At 44.7% G+C, this 26,815-nt stretch overlaps 1 protein-coding gene across 1 annotated transcript in view; it reads left to right on the forward strand.

Moving 5' to 3' along the window:
• Positions 1 to 26,815, forward strand: part of lama1 (laminin, alpha 1) — a 406,389-nt gene that overhangs the window by 138,769 nt on the left and 240,805 nt on the right. The window contains exons 4-6 of the mRNA XM_085992396.1: positions 10,866 to 11,108; positions 24,613 to 24,792; positions 25,323 to 25,412. Coding sequence (XP_085848522.1) covers positions 10,866 to 11,108; positions 24,613 to 24,792; positions 25,323 to 25,412 — 513 coding nt within the window. The remainder of the gene's footprint in view (positions 1 to 10,865; positions 11,109 to 24,612; positions 24,793 to 25,322; positions 25,413 to 26,815) is intronic.

A 26,815-nucleotide genomic window follows, 5' to 3' on the forward strand; every position in this document is an offset into this window, starting at 1 on the left:
CACCTTCTAGTGGTCAGTTTTGTACCGGTATCTGTAGACGATTGAAAGTGGACACTCCTGGCTCAGAATGACATCAGGTACAACAGCACCTAACTGAACTACCTACATAAAATGAAAATGCAATTTAGGAGTAACTTGAGGGAAAGAATGAAGGGTCGAAGGATTTCCTGAACGAGCAGTTCTATATGTAATAGGAGGCTGACTGACAGCTGCTCTGTGCTGCTAGTTCCTTGGCTTTTGGTAGCAAGCAACGTTGCAGGGCAGAGGTCATCGCCATTTGTAAACAAAGCTCCTGTTTCAGGATCTCCACCTCTACTCCAAAAATTTCAAAAATGTCATGAAACGGATTGGGTTTCAAATGACATTTTGGGCGAGTTAATCTGCTTCAGTGAAGGCACTTATGTTAAAGCCTTTTTGTTGGCCATTTTTAACTTGAATGCTCCGTTAGCAGAAGCTGCTCTCTGTAAATGTGTTGGTGACCTGAGAGAGAGAGAGAGCGTGTTGGCGTGAGTCAGTGTTCGATCAGGCACTTTTATTTAATACCATCTCAATAAAGAAGCGAGATTGCTGCAGCTGGTTAGTTCACATTCAAGCAAAGATGTGCGATCGATTTAGTTTGTACTTTACTGACAACTCTTTATTAAATTTTTGTGATCAGGTGTTCATAATCCAGGAAGTTCCAGTAACTCCTTTCTGGTATATAAAAAGAATTTGACAGTTAATTAGAGAGAAGGAAGGAGCCAATTTGAATATATCTGAGAAGGAATAAATCACATTGAAACTTCTAAGAGATAATTTAAATGAATGCAGTGGTAAGCAATTAAAAAAAAATAAACACTGCATAACAGAGTTATTTGTAAATAATTAGCTTAGTATTGATTTATATTTTATTTGTTCACGGGATGTGGGCGTTGCTGGCAAAGCCAGCATTTCTTGCCCATCCCTAATTGCCCTTGAGCGGCTTGCTAGACTATTTCAGAGGGCAGTTAAGAGTCAACCACATTGCTGTGGGTCTGGAGTCACATATAGGCCAGACCAGGTAAGGACGGCAGATTTCCTTCCCTTATTAGTGAACCAGATGGGTGTTTTGAGTTCTTTTTGGGTTCAATAAAGACTCATTTCTGAAAGAGAATGTTGTTTAATCTAAAGTCTTGTTCAAGACTTTCTACAGCTTTTTACAGAACACACTATGCTGTGATGCATCTAGAATGAAACTGAAAGTAAAACTCCTCCGGACTGCTTGTCTCTCACATGACCTCTGCTGGTCAGGCACAAGTAATCAAAAACACAGCCAAATATGCTGTAAGGCATAAGTAATCAAACACAGACAAATATCATCACTATTTGCTGATATCATTACATCTCCCTTTCTTAAAACAGAAGTATTTTACTTTTAACTAACAACATTTAATGAACTTACATTATCATTATCATGATCAAGGTTTTTTACCCTTGCTTTGTGTGTTCACATGAAATATGTCAATACACTAGAACTTGAAGAAAGAATAAGATAACATTACTTCCTTCTTTAACAATAGTCCTTAAATTTGCTCAATGAGTCTCTCAGGAGGCTTCACGTGTTTTGAGGATTTTCTGATTGATTGTCCTTGAATCTGAGTTGTTGCCTCAGATGATTGGTTCTCAGCTGTGTGATCAGGTTGTTCAACAATATCAGTCTCTTGACCTGCTGTGGCTGGTCCCATGAGAAGATCTCGACGATTTCTTCTCAGAACAGCACCCTCATCTGTCTGAATGGTGTATGATCTTGGTTGAACTTCACTCAGGACAGTTCCCTTCTGAGTCCATGTGTTTGTTTTGTCTTTCAACCTTACTTGGTCACCAGTGTGGAGTTCAGGTAGGTTTTGTGTTCCTCTGTCATAGTATGTAAACATCTGACATGATTCTCTGACTATATAAGCTGTGTCTTTATGCATTTCTCCACTTCACCTGAAGAAGGAGCAGCGCTCCGAAAGCTTGTGATTTCAAATAAAGCTGTTGGACTATAACCTGGTGTTGTGTGATTTCTTACATCTGTCATAGTAGTACTTTTGCTTTTCTTTCTGTTGCTCTTTGAACTTCCTCACTTTCTCCCCCTCTTTTGTTTTCAGGAGGTTCTCCGGGATGGGTAGGTTTGACCTTAGCCGACGTCCCATCAGGAGTTGGGCTGGTGACATACCACACTCGAGCGGCATTGTGCGGTATACAAGCATGCTTTGGTAGAAGTCAGTTCCACTGTCTTTTGCCTTGTACATCAGTCTTTTCACTGTCTGGACCGATTTTTCCACTAGTCCATTGGACTGTGGATAGTGAGGACTTGACGTTGTGTGGACAAAGTCCCACTCTTTGGCAAAGTGTCGGAAATTTGCATTGTTAAACTGGGGTCCGTTGTCTGTGAAGACCTCACTTGCCACGCCATGTCTGGAGAATATGGCTTTCATACTTCTTATCACAGCTTCTGCAGTGGTGGTGTACAGTCTACAAACCTCTGGATACAGGGAGTAATAGTCTGTGACGACAAGATAGTCCTTCCCTTGACATACGAATAGGTCAGCGCCTACCTTCTGGTAAGGTCTGTCTGGTGCTGGGTGTGGCTTTAGTGGTTCTACCGGATTGCTTGCTCGATATTTCAGGCATATTGTGCAGTTTGACACCTCATTTGTCACATCTTGGTTGATTCGTGGCCAGTACATCACCTCTCGTGCTCTTTTCTTATACTTTTCGATTCCCAGATGTCCTCCATGGATCTTTTTTAGCATCTCTCTTCTCAGACTCTTTGGGATAACTATTTTACTTCCTTTGTAGATGATGTCTTCGACCACTGATAGTTCCGCCCTGCAGTTCCAGTACTCTGCTATATCAGGTGAGCAGTCTTGCTTCATGTTGGGCCATCCATCCAAGATGCTTTTTCTCAGTCGTCTCATTGTTTCATCTTTGTTTGTCTCAGTCTTTATGAGCTCCATTTTTGCATCTGCTATGGGCAGTGCACTTGTGATCATGTCCATGTAGGCGTTCACTTTTTCATCCATTGTGGTGTTTGCGGGCTCACTTGGGTCAACAGCTCTGGACAACGTGTCTGCTGTATACATCAGCTTACCCGGTGTGTACGCAACATTCAGTGTATAGCGTTGCAGCCTGATCATCATTCTTTGTATTCTAAGCGGACAGCTATTCAGTGGCTTTTGGAACAATGCAATCAAGGGCTTATGGTCAGTCTCTACACTGATTGCTTGTCCTGCCACAAACTGGTGAAATCTTTCACAGGCGTATGTGATGCTGAGCAGCTCCTTTTCTATTTGAGCATATCGCGTCTCCGCGTCTGTCATTGAGCGCGATGCATATGCAATAGGTTGCCAGTAGTCATATTGTTGCAGAAGAACGGCACCGAGCCCACTCTGTGATGCATCTGATGATATCTTGATGGGTCTCGCTGGGTCATAAAACCTCAGAACTGGTTCCTCTGTGAGCAGTTTCTTTAGATCGCTCCATGACTTCTCATGCTCATGATTCCATTCCCATTCTATGTTCTTTTCAGTTAGTCTTCTCAGTGGCGCTATTTTTTCTGAGAGGTTGGATATGAATTTACCCATGTAGTTGATCATTCCATTAAACCTCTGCACGTCCTTTTTGCATTGTGGCCTTGGCATATTCTCAATGGCGGACACCTTTCTGGGATCTGGTCTGATGCCCTCACTGCTAAGGATATCTCCCACGAATGTCAGTTCTGTCACCCCGAGCTGGCATTTCTCTCTATTCAGCTTCAGGTTTGTTTTCCTTGTTGCTTCCAGCACTTTTTTCAGTCTCTCGTCATGCTCAGTTCTCGTGGTTCCCCATACTATGATGTCATCCATTGATGTATCAACTCCCTCCAGGTGCTCATAGATCATATGGATAGTCTTGTGATACACATCAGGAGCTGAGGCAATGCCAAATGGTAACCTTAGGAATCTGTATCTGCCAAATGGAGTGTTGAACGTGCACAGTCTTGAACTTGCTTCGTCCAGCTTCATCTGCCAAAATCCTGAGGACGCATCTAACTTGCTGAAATATTTTGCATTTGCAAACTGTGCCATGATTTCCTCACGTGTAGGAAGCTTGAAGTGCTCTCTCTTTATTGCTCTGTTTAGATCTCTTGGATCCAGGCAAATTCTGAGCTTTCCATTCTTTTTGTCCACTACGACGAGGGAACTCACCCACTCAGTTGGCTCATCTATCTTCTGAATCACGTTCAGGTTTTCCATCCTGTCCAACTCTGCCTTCAGTTGCTTTTGAAGAGCAAACGGAACTTTTCTGCATGGATGGATGACCGGTGTCATACTTTTATCTACTCTGATCGTGTGCTCTCCTGGAATGCAGCCTAGACCCTTAAATAGGTCTTTGTACTCTTTCATGAGTTCATCATAGACTGTCTCTCCTTCGCTTTCCACAACGAGGACTCTCTTTACCAGGTTCAGTCTCTCACAGGCTATTAAACCTAGTATGGCTTGCACATCCTTTGGCACCACGATTAATGCTAGCGTGTGCTCTCTGTCCTTGTGTGTTACTTTGATAATGCATTTTCCTTTCACTGGTATATCAGTACCTGAGTATCCGGTCACTTTCACTTGTATTCCATGTAACTTTGGTCTGGGTCTAATTCTCTTAAAATCGGTCTCTGATATCACATTAACTTGTGCTCCAGTATCCAATTTAAATGGAATGTGTATGTCATTCACTTTTAGTGTCAACATCCAGTCTCTTTTTTGTTTTCAGACACAACATCTACATTGAATTCCTCTATCTCGCTTTCATCTACTGTATGGACCTTGCTTTGTTGCGCTTGGTTCTTACAGCAACGGGCATAATGGTTGTTTTTGTTGCATCTGTTGCATGTTTTACCATATGCTGGACACTTTCTTGGTGGATGCTGTGTACCGCATCGACTACATGACTTCCGATTGTCTCTTTCATTTTCGTTTGCTGGCCACGTCTCTTTTTTCACATTGGCGCTCTCTTTGTTAAACGGTTTGTATCCGTTCTTTCTCATTGCATCCACGTTGCAGCTACTGTCACTGAACAGCTCCTTTGCCTGCAACTTCACAGTCCCTGTAGCCCTACACAATGCTATGGCTTTTCCCAGGTCTAGATCTTGCTCTCTTAGCAGCCTTTCCCTTAGACCATTATCTGGAATACCACACACCAGTCTGTCTTTTATCAGCGAGTCTGTGAGTCCCCCAAATTCACACGATTTGCTCCAGTTTCTCAGTTCAGTCACATACTGATCAATAGTCTCGCCGATTTTCTGTACACATGTGAAAAATTTGTGCCTCTCAAAGGTCACGTTGCATTTAGGTATGCAGTAGGCCTCAAACTGTTCCATTATTTTATCTAGCTTCATTTTGTCTCCATCAACAGCAAATATGAAATTATTATATACCTCCAGCGCTGCATCACCCACGACATGTAAGAACATGGACGATTTTTGTTTATCACTTTTCTCGTCAGCTCCGATTGCCGCTAAATACAACTCTAAACGTTGTTTGAACCTTCTCCAATTTACAGCCACATTACCTGTCAATTGAAGCGTCGCCGGTGGGAGTAAACCTTCCATTTTTTCACTTCGTTAGCTATTCTCTAATGGTAAGCAACGATGTTCTCTTCTGGCTTGCTAATATGTGGAGAGCTGATTTTGCTTACTTGCCACAACTGCTTTCACTGTCCCATCAAGTTGCTAACTTCAGATTTTTTCTCTTTCAGCCACTTCTGACATCATGTTTTGATTTCTTTTTGGGTTCAATAAAGACTCATTTCTGAAAGAGAATGTTGTTTAATCTAAAGTCTTGTTCAAGACTTTCTACAGCTTTTTACAGAACACACTATGCTGTGATGCATCTAGAATGAAACTGAAAGTAAAACTCCTCCGGACTGCTTGTCTCTCACATGACCTCTGCTGGTCAGGCACAAGTAATCAAAAACACAGCCAAATATGCTGTAAGGCATAAGTAATCAAACACAGACAAATATCATCACTATTTGCTGATATCATTACAATGGGTTTTTATGACAATCTGGTAATTTCATGGATTACTGAAACTAGTTTTTTATTCCAGATTTATTTAATTAACTGAATTTATATTCCCCAGCTGCCATGGTGGGATTTGAACTCATGTTTCTGGATCATTAGTCCAGGCCTCTGGATTACTAGTCCAGCACCATAACCACTATGCTCCCGTACCCCTGGAATTGTGATCCTTTTATTGCTTTTCCATCTAAGGAGTTCGGGTGGAAGGATTTGTACTATAAATATAGAAACATAGAAGATAGGAGCAGCAGTAGGCCATTCGGCCCCTCGAGCCTGCTCCACCATTCAGTGAGATCATGGCTGATCATCCAAAATCAGTACCCTGTCCCTGCCTTTTCCCCATATCCCTTGATCCCTTTAGCCTTAAGAAATATATCCAACTCCTTCTTGAATATATTTAATGAATGAATTGGCCTCTACTGCCTTCTGTGGTAGAGAATTCCACAGGTTCACCACTAGTGAGGAATAGGAGGATACAGCAGATGAATGTGTGGCTAAAGAGTTGGTGCAGGAGGGAGGGCTTTAGTTTCCTGGATCACTGGGCCTGCTTCTGGGGAAGGTGGGACTTGTACAAGTCGGACGGGTTGCACCTGAACCAGAGCGGGACAAATATCCTTGTGGGGAGGTTTGCTAGCACTGTTCGGGGGGGGGTTTAAACTAAAATGGCAGGGGGTTGGGAACCTGAGCAGGGAGACAGAGGAAAGGGAAACAGGGATAAAAGCAAAAGATAGGAAGGAGAAAAACAAAAGTGGCAGTCAGAGAAATCAACGGTTTAAATCAAATGTGGCCACAGTAAATAATAATTCTAATAGGTCTAAGAGCGTTAAAAAAACAAACCTGAAGGCTTTGTGTCTTAATGCGAGGAGCATTTGTAATAAGGTGGACGAATTGGCTGCGCAAATAGAGGTAAACGAATATGATTTGGTTGGGATTACGGAAACGTGGCTCAAGGATGGCCAAGACTGGGAACTCAACATCCTGGGGTATTCGATATTCAGGAAAGATAGGCAAAAAGGAAAGGGAGGTGGGGTAGCATTACTGGTTAAAGAAGGGATGAATACAATTGTAATGAAGGATATTAGCTCTGATGATGTGGAATCTGTATGGGTAGAATTGAGAAATACTAAGGGGAAAAAAACATTAGTGGGAGTGGCATATAGACCTCCAAACAGTAAGGCGGAGGTTGGGGATGGCATGAAAAGGGAAATTAAAGAAGCGTGCAATAAGGGCACGGTAGTCATCATGGGTGACTTTAATCTACATATAGATTGGGCCAACCAAATTAGTAACAATACTGTGGAGGAGGAATTCCTGGAGTGTTTACGGGATGGTTTCCTTGACCAATATGTCGAGGAACCAACCAGAGATCAGGCCATCTTGGACTGGGTATTATGTAACGAGAAAGGATTAATTAGCAATCTTGTTGTATGAGGCCCCTTGGGTCGGAGCGATCATAATATGATCGAATTCTTCATTAAGATGGAGAATGAAGCAGTTGACTCAGAGACAAGGGTCCTCAATTTAAATAAAGGAAACTACGATGGTCTGAGGAGCGAGTTGGGTAGGATTGATTGGGGAATGGCACTCAAAGGGTTGACGGTGGATAGGCAATGGCAAACATTCAAAGACCGAATGGATGAGCTACAGAATTTGTTCAACCCAGTTTGGCATAAAAATAAAACAAAAAAGGTGACTCAACCGTGGCTAACAAGGGAAATTAGGGATAGCATAAGATCCAAGGAGACGACATATAAATTGGCCAGAAAAAGCAATAATCCTGAGGATTGGGAGCAGTTTAGGATTCAACAAAGGAGGAAAAAGGGATTAATTAAGAAAGGGAAAATAGAATATGAGAGTAAGCTAGCTGGGAACATAAAAACTGACTGTAAAAGCTTTTATAGATATGTGAAGAGAAAAAGATTGGTGAAGTCAAGCGTAGGTCCCTTGCAGTCAGAATCAGGGGAATTTATAATGGGAACCAAAGAAATGGCAGACCAACTAAATTCATACTTTGGTTCTGTCTTCACAAAGGAGGACACAAATAACCTCCCAGAGATGCCAGGGAACATAGGGTCTGATGAAAGGGTGGAACTGAAAGAAATCAGTATTTGTAGGGAAATGGTGTTAGGAAAATTGATGGGACTGAAGGCCGATAAATCCCCAGGGCCTGATAATCTACATCCCAGGGTACTTAAGGACGTGGCCCTAGAAATAGTAGATGCATTGCTGGTCATCTTCCAGAACTCGATAGACTCTGGAACAGTACCCATGGATTGGAGGGTAGCTAATGTTACCCCACTATTCAAAAAAGGTGGTAGAGAAAAAGCGGGGAATTATAGACCGGTAAGCCTGACATCGGTAGTGGGGAAAATGCTAGAGTCTATTATAAAAGATGTAATAGCAGAGCACTTGGAAAGCAGTGACAGGATCGGACAAAGTCAACATGGATTTACAAAAGGTAAATCATGCTTGACTAATCTACTGGAATTTTTTGAGGATGTAACTGGTAAAATAGATAAGGGAGAACCAGTGGATGTGGTGTATTTGGACTTTCAGAAGGCTTTCGATAAGGTCCCACATAAGAGATTAGCGTGCAAAATTAAGGCACATGGGATTGGGGGCAGGGTATTGACTTGGATAGAGAACTGGTTGGCGGACAGAAAGCAAAGATGTGGAATAAACGGGTCGTTTTCCGAGTGGCAGGCAATGACTAGTGGGGTACCGCAAGGATCGGTCCTAGGACCCCAGCTGTTCACAATATATATTAATGATCTGGACGAGGGAATTGGCTGTACTATCTCCAAATTTGCAGACGACACAAAGCTGGGTCGGAGGGTAAACTGTGAGGAGGATGTCGTGAAACTCCAGTACGATTTGGACAGGTTGGGTGATTGGGCAGAAACATGGCAAATGCACTATAATGTGGATAAATGTGAGGTTATCCACTTTGGTGGCAAAAACAGGAAGGCAGATTATTATTTGAATGGCAATAGATTGGGAGAAGGGGAAGTGCAAAGAGACCTGGGTGTTCTTGTGCACCAGTCGCTGAAGGTAAGCATGCAGGTGCAGCAGGCGGTTAAGAAGGCAAATGGTATGTTGGCCTTCGTAGCAAGAGGGTTCGAGTACCGGAACAAGGATGTCTTGCTACCGTTGTACAGGGCCTTGGTGAGACCGCACCTTGAGTATTGTGTGCAGTTTTGGTCGCCTTACCTGAGGTAGGACGTTCTTGCCATGGAAGGAGTGCAGCGAAGATTCACCAGGCTGATACCTGGGATGGCAGGAATGACGTATGAGGAGAGATTGTGTCGATTGGGCTTATACTCACTGGAGTTTAGAAGATTGAGAGGGGATCTCATCGAAACCTATAAAATTCTGTCAGGCCTGGACAGACGCGATGCAGGAAGGATGTTTATGATGGCCAGGGAGTCCAGAACCAGGGGTCATAGTCTAAGGATAAGGGGTAAGCCATTTCGGACTGAAATGAGGAGGAATTTCTTCACCCAGAGAGTGGTGAACCTGTGGAATTCTCTGCCACAGAGGACGGTGGAGGCCAGTTCATTAAATATATTCAAGAAAGAGTTGGATATATTTCTTAAGGCTAAAGGGATCAAGGGATATGGGGAGAAGGTAGGGACAGGGTACTGAATTTGGAAGATCAGCCATGATCTCATTGAATGGCGGAGCAGGCTCGAAGGGCCGAATGGCCTACTCCTGCTCCTATCTTCTATGTTTCTATGTATGTTACTCCATATTTGCCTGCATTTCTAATTAGAAAACGGGTTGCTTTGTTCTGGATGGTGTCGAGCTTCTTGAGTGTTGTTGGAGCTGTACTCATCCAGGCAAGTGGGGATTATTCTATCACACTCCTTACTTCTGGGTAGATGGTGGAAAGGCTTTGGGGAGTCAGGAGGTGAGACACTCGCCGCAGAATACCTAGCCTGTGACCTGCTCTTGTTGCCACAGTATTTATGTGGCAGGTCCAGTTCGGTTTCTGGTTAATGGTGAGCCCCAATATGTTGATGGTGGGGGATTCGGCGATGGTAATGCCGTTGAATGTCAAGTGGAGTTGGTTAGACTCTCGCTTGTTGGAGATAGTCATTGCCTGGCATTTCTGTGGCGCGAATGTTAACTGCCACTTATCAGCCCAAGCCTCATCGTCGTCCAGGTCTTGTTGCATGCGGGCATGGACTGCTTCATTTTCTGAGGAGTTGTGAATGGCGCTGAACACTGTGCAGTCATCAGCGCACATCCCCATTTCTGACCTTATGATGCAGGGAAGGTCATTGATGAAGCAGCTGAAGATGGTTGGGCCTAGGACACTGCTGCGTATCACACATTACAACAGTGACTACACTCCAAAAGTACTTCATTGGCTGTAAAGCGCTTTGAGACGTCCGGTGTTCATGAAAGGTGCTAGCTAAATGCAAGTCTTTTCTTTCTAGGTGGAAAGCAGTAACTAATTTCAATCAAGAATTTGTTCCGCTTAGTGTATTCCACACCAGCATGCATCAAGTATAATTGCTGTAGTTATATTAAGTTAGTCTACAATACTCTCCAGTGGAGTGTGAATGTACATGTAAACAGAATGCCTATCTTTTATTAAAAAAAAGCTGATTAAATAACTTGTAGCTGTTCCAAATAAAGGCAATAAATGGTAATCAGAATTCAACACATTCTCCACAAATAATGCACCTTTTTAAATGTCGTTCATTGCAACAAGTTACCAGAGCAACCAGATATTTGCAGCTATTTATAAATGAGCAGCGGCATTTTTAATTCACAGTTTTTCTTCCTTCTTTCCTTTAAGGTATTTCAAGTAGCCTATGTTATCATTAAAGCAGCAAATTCTCCTCGACCGGGAAACTGGGTATTGGAACGCTCGGTTGATGGGATTGAATTTACACCGTGGCAGTACTACGCCACAAGTGACACTGAGTGCTTGACTCGCTACAACATTGTACCTAGAATCGGGCCTCCAACCTACAAAAGAGACGATGAAGTGATCTGCACATCTTACTATTCTAGACTCGTCCCACTAGAACACGGAGAGGTAAATTAATCGTCAAAAAGAGATATAAGAAATAGTGGCTAGCACCTACATTTTAAAATAGGCATGTTGATAGATTGCTTGTCAACTGTTACATGGGCAAGAAGACAATTTTAAAAATCGCAACTTAGTATTGGAGAGAAGAATGATCACTAAGAAATATATTGAACATCAAATGCAGGATGGACTTCATAAATGCAGTGATGTTAAACATGAATGCAGCAACCACACTAGAGAGAAGTAGGACAAGCGTTGTTTAGAACACAGTGTTTTGAACAAGGGATACGACAGTGCCTTGTTAATTATAGCAGATAAAGAAGGATGAGGTGAGACCATTATTCAAAGTGTGAAGGCTAATGACGGTAGAATTAAATGGCAGTGAAGCAGCCCTGAGGTTGATCTGTTCTTCCTTTGGTGTCAGTTCAGAACTTGAGGTTTAAATAATTTTATCGTAGGAAATGTGCTGATTTTTTTTGATGAATGAAATCTTTATAAATATGCAATGCAATGCAAATAGCCTGAAAGTTGCAGTAGAGTCACTGTAAAGAGTATCAGACAACTTCTATAAAAAAATCTTGCAATTTTATTGTACAAAATAGTTCCTTAAAACTCTCCAAAGAAAGCAAGAGACTTGGGCCTAGATTTTCAGTATAGACAGTTTTGGGGCGCTAACCTTAGCGCCCGCCCGAAGTTAGCGCCCGCCCCAAAGTAGCGCCCCGTTGCCGGAAATTCAGTGGCTTCGCCCTAAGAGGTTGGTGGAGCGCTAAAAGAGGCGTTCCACTACTATCTTTAGGCGCTAAGCCGGCGGTGCAGAGCGCAACACCCGAGCTCGGGCGCAGCGCACGGCAGACACTCTGGTGCCAGTGAGCTCTTAAAGGGGAAGGGTGCATGTGTTTTTTTCAAAGGCAGAGTCTGGGGGGGAAAAGATGATGATGATGATGAAGACGAGGAGGAGGAGGAGGAGGAGGAAGGAGGAAGGAGGAGGAGGAGGAGGAGGAGGAGGGAAACATAAATACACCGTTCACAACCACACACTGGATCCTTCCACACAACACATGCAGAGTGCCGTATATAGTGTGCAGGCGGAGTGCCCTTTAATTTGCGCTCCCCAGGGTGTGTTGCGTTCCATTTTACAAACGCTCTGGACGCCAGCCGCACAATGGGGCGGTCCGACTGAAGTTTGGATTCGGGGCGGCCAAAGGGCGTTGCACGAGGATGTGACGTCATTTTCTACGCGCGCATCCGGGCGGCCGCTAAACTTTGCGCCGGCGCTAACGGGCAACTTAATTTGGGGCGGGGCGCAAACTGCGCTGCGCCCAGGCGCTACACGCATAGCGCCCGAAAATCACTTCTCTTAAGGCGCTAACTGCTGGCGCAAGCAACTGAAAATCTAGCCCTTGATACCAAACACATGTACAATGATAGTCCATATTTAGCTACTTATGTGACAGTCCTTAAATATTGGCCCAGAAATTCGGGTCGGAGGCTTCCCGCGGGTGCAAGCCCCCGACCTGCACTTACCTAGCGCGCCAGCCGTTGAGCTGTGGGCCTGCGTGGGATTCCGATCCTGGGCCTGCTCCAACTGCCGGCGCGCAGTGCTTGCGTATCCTAGGGGCGCAGTTAGTTCGATGTGTCCCCTGGGATCACGTGGGCCATGAAGAGCCAATGGTAGCAGGGAAATGCCCATTCATAAAATTGACAGGAAGAGCTGTCAAAACTATAAATACTATAAGCCCCAAAACATCACTAAAACTTCAAATAATTTTTAAAAAACACCACATTTTTAAAATAACTATAAATTACATAAAAGAACTATTTTAAACAATAATTTAAATTTTTGAAAAAGTTAATTACATTTTCTAACGGGGCTAAAAATAAACTTACCTTTCTTTAAAGTATTTAAAAATAATAAACCTGTGGAAAAAATGTTCTAATTAATTCACCACTTACCTTGTTAAAATCAGGCCTTGCACCTGCTTTTTACATGTGTAACTCCTGGAGACTTACCCTCCCGGAGAAACCTGGAAAAAATACCGTAAGTTCCATGCGCACGCGTTGCCTCTCCAGCGCACGCGTTCGACCTCTGAACCCCTTCCTTTAAGGGAACGGAAGTTCCGGTTTCCCGCGCATGCGCAGTGCATGCACGAAACCGGCACTTCCGTTGGGCCTACGGGTCAGTACCCAGCGCATACTCACCCGTGGGGACCCGAATTTCTGGGCCATTATTGCCAAACTGACCTGACTAATACTGGATATTAAGTTGGCTTGGTTTCATGATTTTTAAATGAACTGCACTTGTTTGGCCTATAAAGAAATAAATTCTGTCATAGATTTATCCATAATGGCATTAGAAGAAGCCATGGAGGGGGTGGGATTTTAACCCTACCAACCCGACAGAAACTAGGCGGGTGGGCAGTTAGGGTCGCCCTGGTTACTTACCTGCCCTGCAGCCACCGCGAGCTGACCGATCACAATTTTAACCGGCTCAACTAAGCCGGCAGTTGGAGCAGGCCCAGGATCGGAATCCCACGCGGGCCCACAGCTCAACGGCCGGCGCGCTAGGTAAGTGCAGGTCGGGGGCTTGCACCCGCGGGAAGCCTCCGACCCGAATTTCTGGGCCAGTATTCAAGGACTGTCACATAAGTAGCTAAATATGGACTATCATTGTACATGTGTTTGGAATCAAGTCTCTTGCACTGCAACTTTCAGGCTATTTGCATTGCATTGCATATTTATAAAGGTTTCATTCATCAAAAAAAATCAGCACATTTCCTACGATAAAATTATTTAAACCTCAAGTTCTGTGGTAAAAACACCCACGCAAAGCCAGAGGGGTCTTTTTTTTTCCCCACATGCGTGTCGGGTCCCGATGATGTCATTGGGATCCGACTGCCATTTTAACTCGGCGGCCTGAGTGGGAAGCCGTAGAAAGTTTCCTGTCAGGCCAACCCAGCGGGGAAGAGGATCGGGGCCGGAAAAAGTTCCAAAGAAGTAGGTTTTAAAATATTTTTTTTAAATACTTTCCTTGTTGGACCAGGAGGAGCTCACTCTGGGCCCTACGAGGAGAGCTTAGGCCTCCCCTGCTGCAGACTTGCGCTGGTTTCGGTGGCCGATCCCTCCGCTTACCTGTTGCCAGCGAGCGGTGTCTGGGCCTCGCGACTTTTTGCCGCTTCCCACTGACTTCCGGACTGGAAGTCGGCCGGCGGGATTTAATATTGAGGCTGGGGAAGTTAAAATATCCCGGGCCTCATTTTTGAAGCAGCGGGTGAGTTGCTAACTCACACCTCTGCCCACTCACCCAAAGCTCGCCCAGAGTTAAAATTGAGGTCCATATTTTCACTTCACTGTCGAGTGTGATAAAAAAATGCATAACTCAGCTGCACAAAGCCAGGAATGTTAGCGAAAGGACTGTACACAGTTGGAATCCTGAGGAGAGAATTTTTGGCAGTGTTACAGTCCAGATCTGTAATTAAAGTCTGCATTGTCTGTGTTCCCAACTGATTGTTCCTAGTTTAACTGAGTCTATTCATGTTGCTTCTTACTTGTCTGTGAAAGGCAGACGCATAATGCAATGCTTTATTAAAATTACCAGCGGGGTCTGTATGACATGCCAGTGCCTCTTGTATGAATGCAGACGATCATTCTAGCCAAGCACGTAGACACTTCATTTACTAACTGCATATGTGTTGGATAAAAATTAATTTCAGCCCCCCCAAAAACGGGTGGGTTGGGGGGGTCGGGTGAGATGTTAAAATGTTTTTAAAATCGCACACCTGACCCGAACCTGCCTCCAACCCGGCTAGCTCTGGGTTTAACAGAGGCGGGTCAGGGGGCAGGCAGCCAACCCTTTCCCAGGAGGCGGGTTGTCCATTTAAATATTTTAATGAGGCTGGCAGCCTCTGATTTTTACCTTGTGTCTGTTGTTTGTTGATGAAGCTATTGCTGTTAAGCTAAGAATTTGGCGTTCGCCTAATCCATTTTAAACTGAATTTCCGATGTTAATCATTTGTGATTGGGTCTTGTGCTCTCTGGTCAGCCTTTACTGTCTGGGGGGGGAGTGGGGGGGGGAGTGGTTATGAAGGGCTGGCAAATATGCTATTTATGCCCTGAATATTGGAATTTGGGAGACAGTCATTTTATACTGAATGTCTACGGTGACTACATTTCATGGGGATTGTTGTGGCGGCTGTGGCTGTGTTTAAGTTTGATGTACAGTACTTTGATTGTTGTATTTTGTGAGGTAATTTTTATGCAATTTTGTTTTTTTCTACAATATAATAGAGAAATAAGATTATGTTCCCTCAGGGTAGAATTTTTTCCTATATGATGATTTCTTCTTTGTGGGTTAAGTCCTTTTATCATTCGCTCTTGGTCCAGTGGACTCTACATCAACTGTGGCAGAGATTTCACCAGTGCCACCCTGATACAGCTGCTAAGAGCACCTTTCATGTTATTTTTCTCCCTGCCCTTCACTCACCGCTGCTGACCCACAATGATGCAGCACCGAGATCAAACCTTGTGTGCCATCACTACAGAGGTGCTCCCTCACACACAGTGTGTGAAATTTGATCATATGCGAAGCAAATTAGCCTGCAACAGGTGGCTAATTCTCTCGGAACAAACAGGGTGACCTTGCCAAAGAGGCCAGAAGGTGGATAAATGGACACAACAAGGGTGTGACCAACTGGAAGTATGGGCGGAAATCACTACTGGTGGTTCTCTGCCCATAGTGATCATGATACATATTTCCAGGGGTCGGACGCCTAGCACAGAAAACTCCCACTAGAAATAGGTGGGAACTTCATCATTTCAATATGTTAGCATTGTCACGTGTCAGCTGTGGCTCAGTTGGTAGCACCGTCACCTCTGTGCCAGAAGGTTGTGGGTTTAAATCCCACTCCAGGAACTTCAGCACAGCAATCTAGGCTGAACACTCCAGTGCAGTACTGAGGGAGTGCTGCACTGTCAGAGGGTGCCGTCTTTCGGATGAAACGTTAAACTGCTCTCTCAAGTGGACGTAAAAGATCCCACGGCACTCTTTGGAAGAAGAGCAGGGGAATTATTCCTGGTGTCCTGGCCAATACTTATCCCTCAATCAACATCACTAAAACAGATTATCTGGCCATTATCACATTGCTGTTTGTGGGAGCTTGCTGTGCGCAAATTGGCTGCCGCATTTCCTACATTACAACTGTGACTACAATTCAAAATAAGTACTTCATTCGTTGTAATGCGCTTTGGGATGTCCAGTGGTTGTGAAAGGCGCTATATAAATGCAAGTCTTTCTTCTGTTGTGGCATCATTAGGACATCAGCACTATTTCCTGAGCCATAATTACTGTAGTTATGCCAGAAATAGACTTAATTTTGCCCATATAAATTTGGCATTCGGGGGTTGCTATGATCTTGTTTAAAGGGACAGTTTGCAACTGTACTGTTAATTTTTCACACTTATTTTGAAGTTTTGGGGGTTTATGTTTGAGCTTGTTCTTTTCTGGGTCCCACTGTGTAACTGAGGAGGGTTTATGACATAGGTTTGCACCACAGATGTTTTGCTACCAAGCTACTAATGAACCACGGATATTCCTATGGGCATCCCTCCTTATTATGCTAATTGGAGGAAGGAAATGAAGAGGAGGAATGGAGGAATGTGAGACACATCAGGTTACACCAGGAGCGGATTGTGACCACTTGGCATTACCCTCCCAACTAGATAGAGATATTAAAACTCATCAGAGGAATGGTGTAAGCATAGACTAACTAGGGAGGCAGTGAAACCACACTCCAGGCCAGGAACAGTACTGCCTGTGGATTTCAAAGTCCCCCCTGTTCTGAACTTTTATGCTTCAAGCTCATTCCAGGCTGCCACAGAGAACACCAGTAAAACCAATCATAAGAACATAAGAAGTAGGAGCAGGAGTGGGCCATACGGCCCCTCGAGCCATTCAGTAAGATCATGGCTGATCATTGACCTCAACTCCACTCTCCTGCCCGGTCTCCATGACCCTTGATTCCCCTAAAGTCCAAAAATCTATCTGTATAAGAACATAAGAACATAATCAATCTGGGTGTACAGATATAGTAAACATGTGGCTGATGTCTTGCTTGCCAGAGTAAGAAACATCACTGCCATAGACAACTGGCAACAGTATAAGAGGGTACTGCATGTTTTCCAAGCGGCAGGAATCCCCAACCCCCCGCCCCGCCCCCAAGTCCATGGTATCACTGATTGCATCCATGTAATCCTATACAACAATTGTGCATTTATGAACCAACAGGCCTATCACTCCATCAATCTGTAGCGGGTTTGTGAAGATCTGCAAAGAATGTGGTTGTAGTGGGGGGGGGGGGGGAAATAAAGCGATGGCTCATGACATCTCCCAAAAATAAGAGACTCCATCATTACTTTATAATATTGATATGAATTGCATAATATACAGTTACCATCCACCACACTGTCCGGTGCCTGAAAGCAGTAATGATGCTTTCATTTTAAGGCATTTCACTCCATTTCCTCCCCAGTTATTGGACGCAGAAAGAAGCGTGCAGGGTTCGCCACTCTCTGCAGTGTTGTGAGTTGGAGGGATCCCCCGGGTCCCTGGTCATTCAGAGAATGAGAAGGAATACATTTTACAAATGGTGTCTTGAAAAACACTTCAAAATTATGTTTCAGCTGAATGAAGGAAATGGGTTGTTCACTGTAAGCTTTGGTGGCAGTTAGTGAATCGGATGAGAGAACAATGAGTTTGGTACAAATTTACAGCCTGCGCCTGGTGGGTCTCCTCCTTTGACGGCCATAATTAAGTCATCAATTTTTTTGGCACTTAAGCCACATCCTCTGAATGGTGCCAGTGGCATTGATGTTCCTGCCACCCTCCTGCCGTACTGCCGAAGAGATGATTTGCTCACATGGCAACCACAGGCAGGGGAACAGGACCTCTCCCCTCGCGTGTAATTGCTTCAGCAGATCTGAATGGCTCATCTGAACACCAATGGTGGCTTGCTGCTATCACGGCAGGCCTGAGATATTTTGAAAATTTGGGTCATTTGGCCACATAACAGCAGTGATAGCACTCCAAAAGTCATTAATTGGACACAGAGCGGTAGGAATTAATTCGTGCCACTAGACTGGTGCGAACTGGCCGCAGAGAACAGTCCCTGCGCCAGAGCAGGTAGGCCCTAGGCCCGATCAATATTAGGCCCTCGGACCCCGTTTTAACATGCGGCGAGCTGCGGACGTTTACCGCCCATCCCCAGGCAGCTCGCCGGTGAAGCGGGGCTGAATTTAGCGATGCGGCGGCGCCGGCAGCAGCCCTCGGGTAGGTCCTGGGGGAAGCGATTGGGAAGGGGGAGTGAGCGCAGTCCTGCAGTGGCCCGCAGCGTTGTTGTCAAGGATGGTTGTCCTGCTCCAATAAACTTAACCTGGCCTGTGGCGGTCACTTAAAGTACCCGCTGGTTAGGCCTCTGTATTAGCATATTGTTAAGGCTGATGCCAGGGACGCCTCTAGAGCACCCAAACCAACATGATGTCAGAAGTGTTTCTGACACAAAGCTGGCGTGGAATGTTGGCTCCCTATATTAGACCTCTCTGCCCCGTTTTCCGGCCAGTAAACAAGTGCAAAAGGTCCAATTCTTCCCCGAAATGCTTTGGACATTCTGGCACATAATAAGGCACTGCACAGATACATGTTCTTTTATTCGGAACATAGGAACAGGAGTAGGCCATTCAGTTGGATCATGGCTGATCTGCACTTTAACTCCATTTATTTGTGTTTGACCCATATCCTTTGATGCTCTTACCTTGATACCAATCTCGGTCTCAAAATTTTCAATTAACCCAGCGTCCACAGCCTTTTGGGTGGAGAGAATTCCAGATTTCCACTTACGCCTTTGTGTGAAAAATGCTTCCTGATTTCACTCCTAGCTCGAATTGTAAGATTGTGCCCACTTGTTCTGGATTTCCCCACCAGAGGAACTAGCTTCTCTGTAGCTACTCCATGTTAGAACATTTGAATCTGACACCAAATATGGTTGCTATGTAAACCTTTCATTGTGTTCGATTAAGTCCAGACACACACAATGCCTTTAAGCAGTAGTCATACAGAGAAATCAACGCAATTACCCCGCTTTTCCTCTGGTTAGAGACGTAACCTTCATCGAACCTTTCGTTCTCATCTCTACAAATTGTGAAGGAATGCTCAAGATCTTTATAGGCCTCTAGTCACGCACACTATCCTTGATGATTCATTATGTCCCGATAACAGTTATTGTGAACAAGACCTCCAGAAGTGAGGTAGTTCTTACAAAACTTCCAGATGGCCAATCTGTTTACCATTAAGCATGTAACTAATCATCTTAGCCCCGTTGTCCATTTCCTTATCTCAAGACTATCTCATTTCTCATGTATTGACAAAAAGAAGTCAACAGGCACAAATCACACATCCTGCACTTTCGGCAGAAGCGAAACAGCACAGTCAGCCAAATTGTACCCTGATGCATTAAACCCGAAAACATCCTGGGTAAGAACAATTTAACCATTTCATTATTTATAGCTACAATCCAAATCCACAAGTTAAAAAGAAAGCAGAAACCAAATCATATGAGATTAAACCAAATCCTAATCCTACGTATATATGTATACACGAATAAGGTATCTTACATCTATTGAATCCCTTTCTCATTTTAAACACCTCAATTATATCACCACTCAACCTTCTTAACTCAAGGGAATACAAGCCAAGTTTATGCAAGTTGTTCTCACAATTTACCCCTTTAAGCCCTGGTATCACTTCCTCCCCGTTGTATCCCAGCCCCCCTTGAGATAAAGACCAACATTCCATTAGGCTTTTGATTATTTTTTATGTCCATGAGCTTTTAGTGATTTGTATACCTCAACACCCAAATCCCTTCACTTCTCCACAGTTTCTAGCCTCTTGCTGATTGCTTGTTTGTTTCTTGGATCCAAAGTGGATGACCTCACACTTCCCCACATTGAGCGCCTTTGGACGTGGAGTCAGCAATGGCTCTTTAAACTGCTGCAGGCCCTTTAAGGAGTGCAGCATCATGGATTTCCTGTCCAGAAATGAGTGAGCTCCCAATCAGAGGCATTCCCAATGCCTGGAGCTCACCCATACAATAACAAATTAGGCTGCGCCCACACAACGCGCTAGGGGCAGCACACTAAATGTTGGCATGCCCTGCCCCCCGACAAGCAAAGGCCCAAGAGAAAAATTGGGGCTTGTAGCTATTGCATAACATGGATTATAAACCGTAAAATTTAATCGATTTTGAACAGAAGGCCAGTGTCTGATGTCAGTAGCTATTCCTATTTGTTAAGTGTGATTTAATTTTGTTTATATACTTGAGCGATTGTACTGTCTGCTAGAGAGGCTAATCGAAACAAGTTCCACTATAATGATTATTATTCCTCAGGCACTGTTTCTAAAGTATTGGAGAAAGTGCGAGCCATCCTTTATTCATTCTTCTACACATGCTAAGACTAATGATCCGAAACCACTATAGCCCATGGGAAGGTGGATGGGAGCTTTCTTCCACCCTTCTCCAATTTTCATCCCTTCTCTCCTGAAGGTGTTGACACATGCTGAGGTGCAATTCAGTGGGTGACAAGCAGCACCCTCTGGTACCCCACCCCCTGCCTGCCCGGAGCAGTTTTCCATATGTGAACCTAGATGGTGCATTAGGTAAGTTCTTCGAAAATGTAAGAGGCACCAGAACCTGTAGTCCACAGGGGTCAATGGATAGCGATCAGGAGCAGGAGTCCTTGTTGATTTCCGCCCCCCCCCCCCACAAACCCCCAACTCATCGTCCAGGGGCGCTGAGGCCAATTGTAGCTTTCTCCTATTTATGCTCTGGTTGAGATCGGCTAACAAAGCACTAGATACAAAACTGGGGAGATTAGAAGAAGCCTTTTCACATAGAGTTATTGCAAAGTGCATTGCTTTTCAACAACAACAACTTGTATTTATATAGCACCTTTAACATAGTAAAATGTCCCAAGGCGCGTCACAGGAATATTATAAGACAGAAAATTTGACACCGAGCCACATAAGGAGAAATTGGGGCAAGTGACCAAAAGTTTGGTCAAAGAGGTAGGTTTTAAGGAGCATCTTAAAGGAGGAAAGAGAGGTAGAGAGGTTTAGGCAGGGAATTCCAGAGCTTAGGGCCTAGGCAACAGAAGTCACGGCCACCAAAGGTTGAGCGATTATAATCAGGGATGCTCAAGAGGGCAGAATTAAAGGAGCGCAGATATTTCGGAGGAGTTGTGGGGCTGGAGGAGATTACAGAGATAGGGAGGGGCGAGGCCATGGAGGGATTTGAAAACAAGGATGAGAATTTTGAAATCAAGGTGTTGCTTAACCGGGAGCCAATGTAGGTCAGCGAGCACATGGGGGCTGGATGAACGGGACTTGGTGCGAGTAAGGACACGGGTGATCAGTGCTAAATTGATTACAGCATTCAAAAAGGTACAGAATAATTTCTTAAAGAAGAATATATAAAGGTATGGGAAGAATTCAGGAAGTTTGGATTAGTTTGGGGAAAAGGACAGGAAATTGGAACAGTGTAAGTGTCCCCACGAGGGGCTAAATTCAGTGCTAAAAAATTCTCTGTTCTGTGCATTGTGCAATTAAGGTAGAAAAACATCCCAAAGCATTTCAGAGAGCCGTGAGGAAAATCGATGCCGAACCAGAGAAAGAGAGATTGGAGGGGTGCCCAAAAGAACTAGTATTAAGGAGGGTCTTAAAGGAGGAGAGGGAAATGGAGAGCCAGAGAGGTTGAGGAAGGGGACTCCAGAACGAAGGACCTTAGTAGTTGAAAGCATGGCTGCCAATAGTCGTGCGAATGGAGGGATGGATGCACACGAGGCTGGAATTAGAAATACGGAGAGTTGGGGGTGGGCTGGTCTGGGTGGGGTTCGTAGGGCTGGAAGAGGTTACAGACATAGGGTGGGTGAGGCCGTGCAGGGATTTAAAGACAAAGACAAGAATTTAAATATGAGAGGGTGAGTAATGGATGAGCGCGAATTGGGGCAGGGTAGGATTATGAGCAGCAGAGTTCTGGGTGAGCTGGAGTTTCTGAAAGTGACAAAAGGCTTGTATGACGGTTTCATTGGTGGATGGGATAAGATAGGGGCGGAGGTGGGCAATGCTACAGAGATGGAAGTCGGTGGTCTTCCTGATGGAATGGATAGCAAAGCAGAATCTCAGAGGAGTCAACCTTTCCAGCACTGGTTTTTAACAAGCTAACGCATTACCAATAAATAGATGACAGAAACCATCAGTGCAGGCTGGACAAATTACTTTGTGTTTCCACCCAAGATTTGCAGGTGCAGCTTCACCATTATTCACTTGTACTTTTGGAAAATGTATTTGATAAGGCAGGTTATTTTTTATTCCATTCACAAGCTAATTCCTCCATTCTGGAGCTGTCTTGACATGTAGTAACAAATCTCTGGATTTCGAGTTCAACATGAACTTAACAAAATCAAAAAAATGCTCCACAAGAAAATAAAGTTAGAAATGGTACCTATGACAACCTTATTCAGATGGCAATCTGAAGACAGGCTCTAAACCATAAACATCCCATCTCATAGACGTGGATGCTAAATGAGAAGTTCCAGGCAGAAGGCATTCATCAAGCACCTATCAGTAGCGGTGCCCATCTATATATGCATACTCTTTTTTTCTGAATAATAGACCAGTGGAAACATGTCCTTCTCGAAGGGTAGGAAGGTTCAACCAACGCAGTCAGTAGGCGAGTATGAAACTCCTTATTTCTCTCAGTTTTTCTTTCCTCTTAAAGTCTTCAGACTTCTAGAACATTAGGGGGGAGAAATTCGGTATCGCCCCATTTGGGGCGCTAATCTTTAAAAGTTGAAAAAATTAGCGGCAGCTGCTAATGTTTTTCAACTTGAAAAAAAATTCAGTTTTGCGCTCCAGGAAGGAAGAGGAGCACTAAATCAAGCGCTCCACTTCCTTCCTGGAGTGCAACAGGCAGCAGGCGGGGCGGATGGGGTGCTGCGCTGTACAATATCCCGTGCAGCGCTGCTGCGTTGGAAGGCTCCTTCCCTCCCTTAAAGGGAAGGGCCATCGCTGCAGGCCCTGCAAGGAAAAAACTTACCTGGTCCCCGACGGCAGCCGCAATTCAGCCCGATGCAATGCAGTAGAGTGCCGGGCTGATTGAGCGCTGGAGAAAGAAAAATTGGGAAAAAAAACAGAAACAGCATTTCTGAATTTTTTTCACTTACCTCGGCCACCTCGCCTTTAAGTATCGCCCCCCGAAGTGCCCGGCCTCCCCATGAACGCCCCCTGCAGCTTGCCGGTATTTTCGCCCGGCGATGCTGCAGGAGGCGGAACCGAAATTTGGGTCTGGGGCGATGCGCGCGGCGATGACGTTACGACCTATGAGCGAAGGAGATCGGAACACAACGCCATACCGCCGCCAAATATAGCGGGAGTCGATCTTCTTGCCGTGCCCGCTCGGTAAGTAATTAGCGCCCCATTATCGCCCCCCGAAGGCGATAACGGGAGGCGCTAAGGTGCCCAATTTCTAGCCCATTAATGTTTTTACCACCGAATAACGACTTCCTTTTTTTTCCATTTATGGGATGTAGGCGTCGCTGGCAAGGCCAGCATTTACTGCCCATCCCTAATTGCCCTCGAGAAGTGGTGGTGAGCCGCCATCTTGAACCGCTGCAGTCCGTGTGGTGAAGGTGCTCCCACAGTGCTGTTAGGGAGGGAGTTCTAGAATTTTGACCCAGTGACGATGAAGGATCGGCGATATACTTCCAAGTCAGGATGGTGTGCAACTTGGAGGGGAACTTGGAGGTGGTGGTGTTCCCTTGTACCTGCTGCCCTTGTCCTTCTAGGTGGAAGAGGTCGCGGGTTTGGGAGGTTCTGTCGAAGAAGCCTTGGCGAGTTGCTGCAATGCATCTTGTAGATGGTACACACTGCAGCCACGGTACGCCGGTGGTGGAGGGAGTGAATGTTTAAGGTGGTGAGTGGGGTGCCAATCAAGCGGACTGCTTTGTCTTGGATGGTGTTGAGCTTCTTGAGTGTTGTTGGAGCTGCACTCATCCAGGCAAGTGGAGAGTATTCCATCACACTCCTGACTTGTGCCTTGTAGATGGTGGAAAGGCTTTGCGGAGTCAGGAGGTGATGTTCACTCGCTGCAGAATACCTAGCCTCTGACCTGCTCCTGTAACTACTTTCAAATTAGCCTTGTAATCTTTTTAAGCTTAGTGGGGTCCTGCACCAGGGCCACTGACCTTCTTGTTTTGAATTCGAAAAAGTAGAAGATCAAAGCTCTGAGGAAGTGCAGTGCACACGCTGGTTGCACCTTCTTCAGAGAAGGAGAAAGTGAAAATCCAAGTGGTGTTTTCATAATGCACTGAATTTAGCTCTGTACTTCCCAGAGAGGTTAAGTGACTTGTTAATTCATGTTTTTTTTATATAATGGTGCAATCACAATACCGTCTTCTCCATATGCAGATTCACACATCTCTGATCAATGGCAGGCCCAGTGCTGATGACCCTTCCCCTACTTTGTTGGAGTTCACCTCGGCTCGTTACATTCGTCTCCTCCTTCAGCGCATCAGAACACTCAATGCTGACCTCATGACCCTTGGCTATCGTGACCCAAGGGAAGTCGATCCAATTGTTACTCGTCGGGTAAGGAAAATGCAACCGTTAAAAGGCCATTTCTGGCATTTGTTTCCTTTTGTTGATGGGAGGAACAAAACACTTCACCGTGTGAATAGAGAGGATCCAACGTTTTGTCTTGGCGTAAAAGATTGTTCTCTTTTGTTTTACAGTGGTTTATAACTTGTTTAAAAATCTCCTCCTTTGTTAGAAATTGTTTGAAACCCCTTTTTCCATACAGTTGAAACTTTGTAGATTATGCTTTGTCTTTTAAAGTAGGATCTTTCTATTTGCACAATTTTACTTTGAAACTAGTGAATCTGTTTGGTTGCAAACCAGCAACAACAAACTAATTAGACTGTGAGTGCTGAAGTAACCAATTTAGCGATGTTCATGCCATAACCCAGTTTTTAATGAAATGAGAACTAAGTTTCAAACGCCTTCATTGTATGGATGTAAAACCCATGTTTGTACCTTCTGTGAATTCAGGAATTTAATGCAGTGAGCTGCGCTGAATACTAGCAGGTTTCAATTTACGTCTGGTTTATTTTCTTACACAGTATTACTACTCCATCAAGGATGTCTCAGTTGGAGGCATGTGTATCTGTTACGGTCATGCACGCAGCTGTCCATGGGATGAAACGCTAATGGTTCGTAACAGAATATGTCCATCGAAAAATTCATGCATGTATAGCATTGTACAGTCATAAAAATTGACCACAGTTTCAAGATCTGATCGATCATGAATATTTGTGGGAAGTGTGTTGTTATTTTAGGGCTGGCTCACCTTGGTTTAATTGTTATCTTAAATCCTGCCTTAAATTTAGAATTATTCCTCTTGTGAGTGGAGCAATAAAGTGATGACATTGTTGACGATTGCAGCTGACCCCGTTGTGACCCCCCCCCTCCGATCCAGGTTCCTCGGGTTGGGGGTCCTTAGTTATGCAGTGCGGGTTCCAGGCAAGAGGCCCGCCACACAGAAGGAGAGAGGGAGTCTGCTGCCACTACCCAGTGAAATGTGGCAGCATCGCGGCAGGGGACACCCACTGCAGCTACAGGAGAGCAGCCACCTTTTAAAGGGGAGAGAAATTCTAATGCCATTTGTAATTTAGGTCTCGGACTGAGACAATGCCTAAAAAGAAAGTTCAGTGATTGGGAGGAGAGGAGATAGAAGGTAGGAGCAGGAGTAGGCCATTCGGCCCTTCGAGCCTGCTCCGCCATTCAGTGAGATCATGGCTGATCAATGGAGGAATGTCCACTAGTGGGCCCTCGACCCCCCCCTGAAAGATCCTTCTGCCGCAGGAGCTACCTCCACACCTCTCCTGGCAGTCCTTGGGGTCAGCAGTAGTAGAGGTGGGAGGCGGGAAAAATCATCTGGCTTCCCAGGCCCCACCTCATTGCAGTCGTTTAAATGCCATGTTCCCTGCTGCGGTGGGAGGCGGAGTACTCCTGGCACGCCTCATCATTTCAGGCTGTATCGTGGAGGGAAATCCAGCCCACAATCTCGTTTGGAGAGCATCACATTTCACAATGGAATGGTTACAAAGAATTGCGGGTAACACTTCCCTCCCCATCTCTCCGGGGCACGTCTCCCTACGCTAAAGGCGCTATATAAATGCAAGTTGTCGTTGTTCAGGTTAACCTATTTCAAGTACCTGAGGCCGCTAATTAAATCTGAAGTAAATATTGGTAACTAAAGATGCTTCTGTAACCTTGTTATTTATTGTGCTGTCTTGGGATATTGGGATCAGTAAGCCCTGGAAGCAGCTGTTCCTCTCTTTGTGTCATCCCCACTCCTAATTAAACAGAAAAACATTGCAAATAATAGATGATGTTAACTTTAACAATTTTCTGCAACTTAATTTTTTTTAAAGGGTGAGCCTCTCTTTAAGGCTGTCACTATTAAACGTTGAAATTATTAACTAGTAGCTAATTAGGTTTGCAGGGCAGGGTACTCGATTCCGGATAGTAGAAGCCAAGTTTGGCCGCGAGCTCTTTTACCCGACATATTTCACTGTAAAGACCAAATGGAGACGAGAGCAGACATCTCTGC

The sequence above is a fragment of the Somniosus microcephalus genome, chromosome 7 (genome assembly GCF_052327205.1).
Source record: "Somniosus microcephalus isolate GS21.2 chromosome 7, FLI_Smic_1.0, whole genome shotgun sequence".
Lineage (NCBI taxonomy): Eukaryota > Metazoa > Chordata > Chondrichthyes > Squaliformes > Somniosidae > Somniosus > Somniosus microcephalus.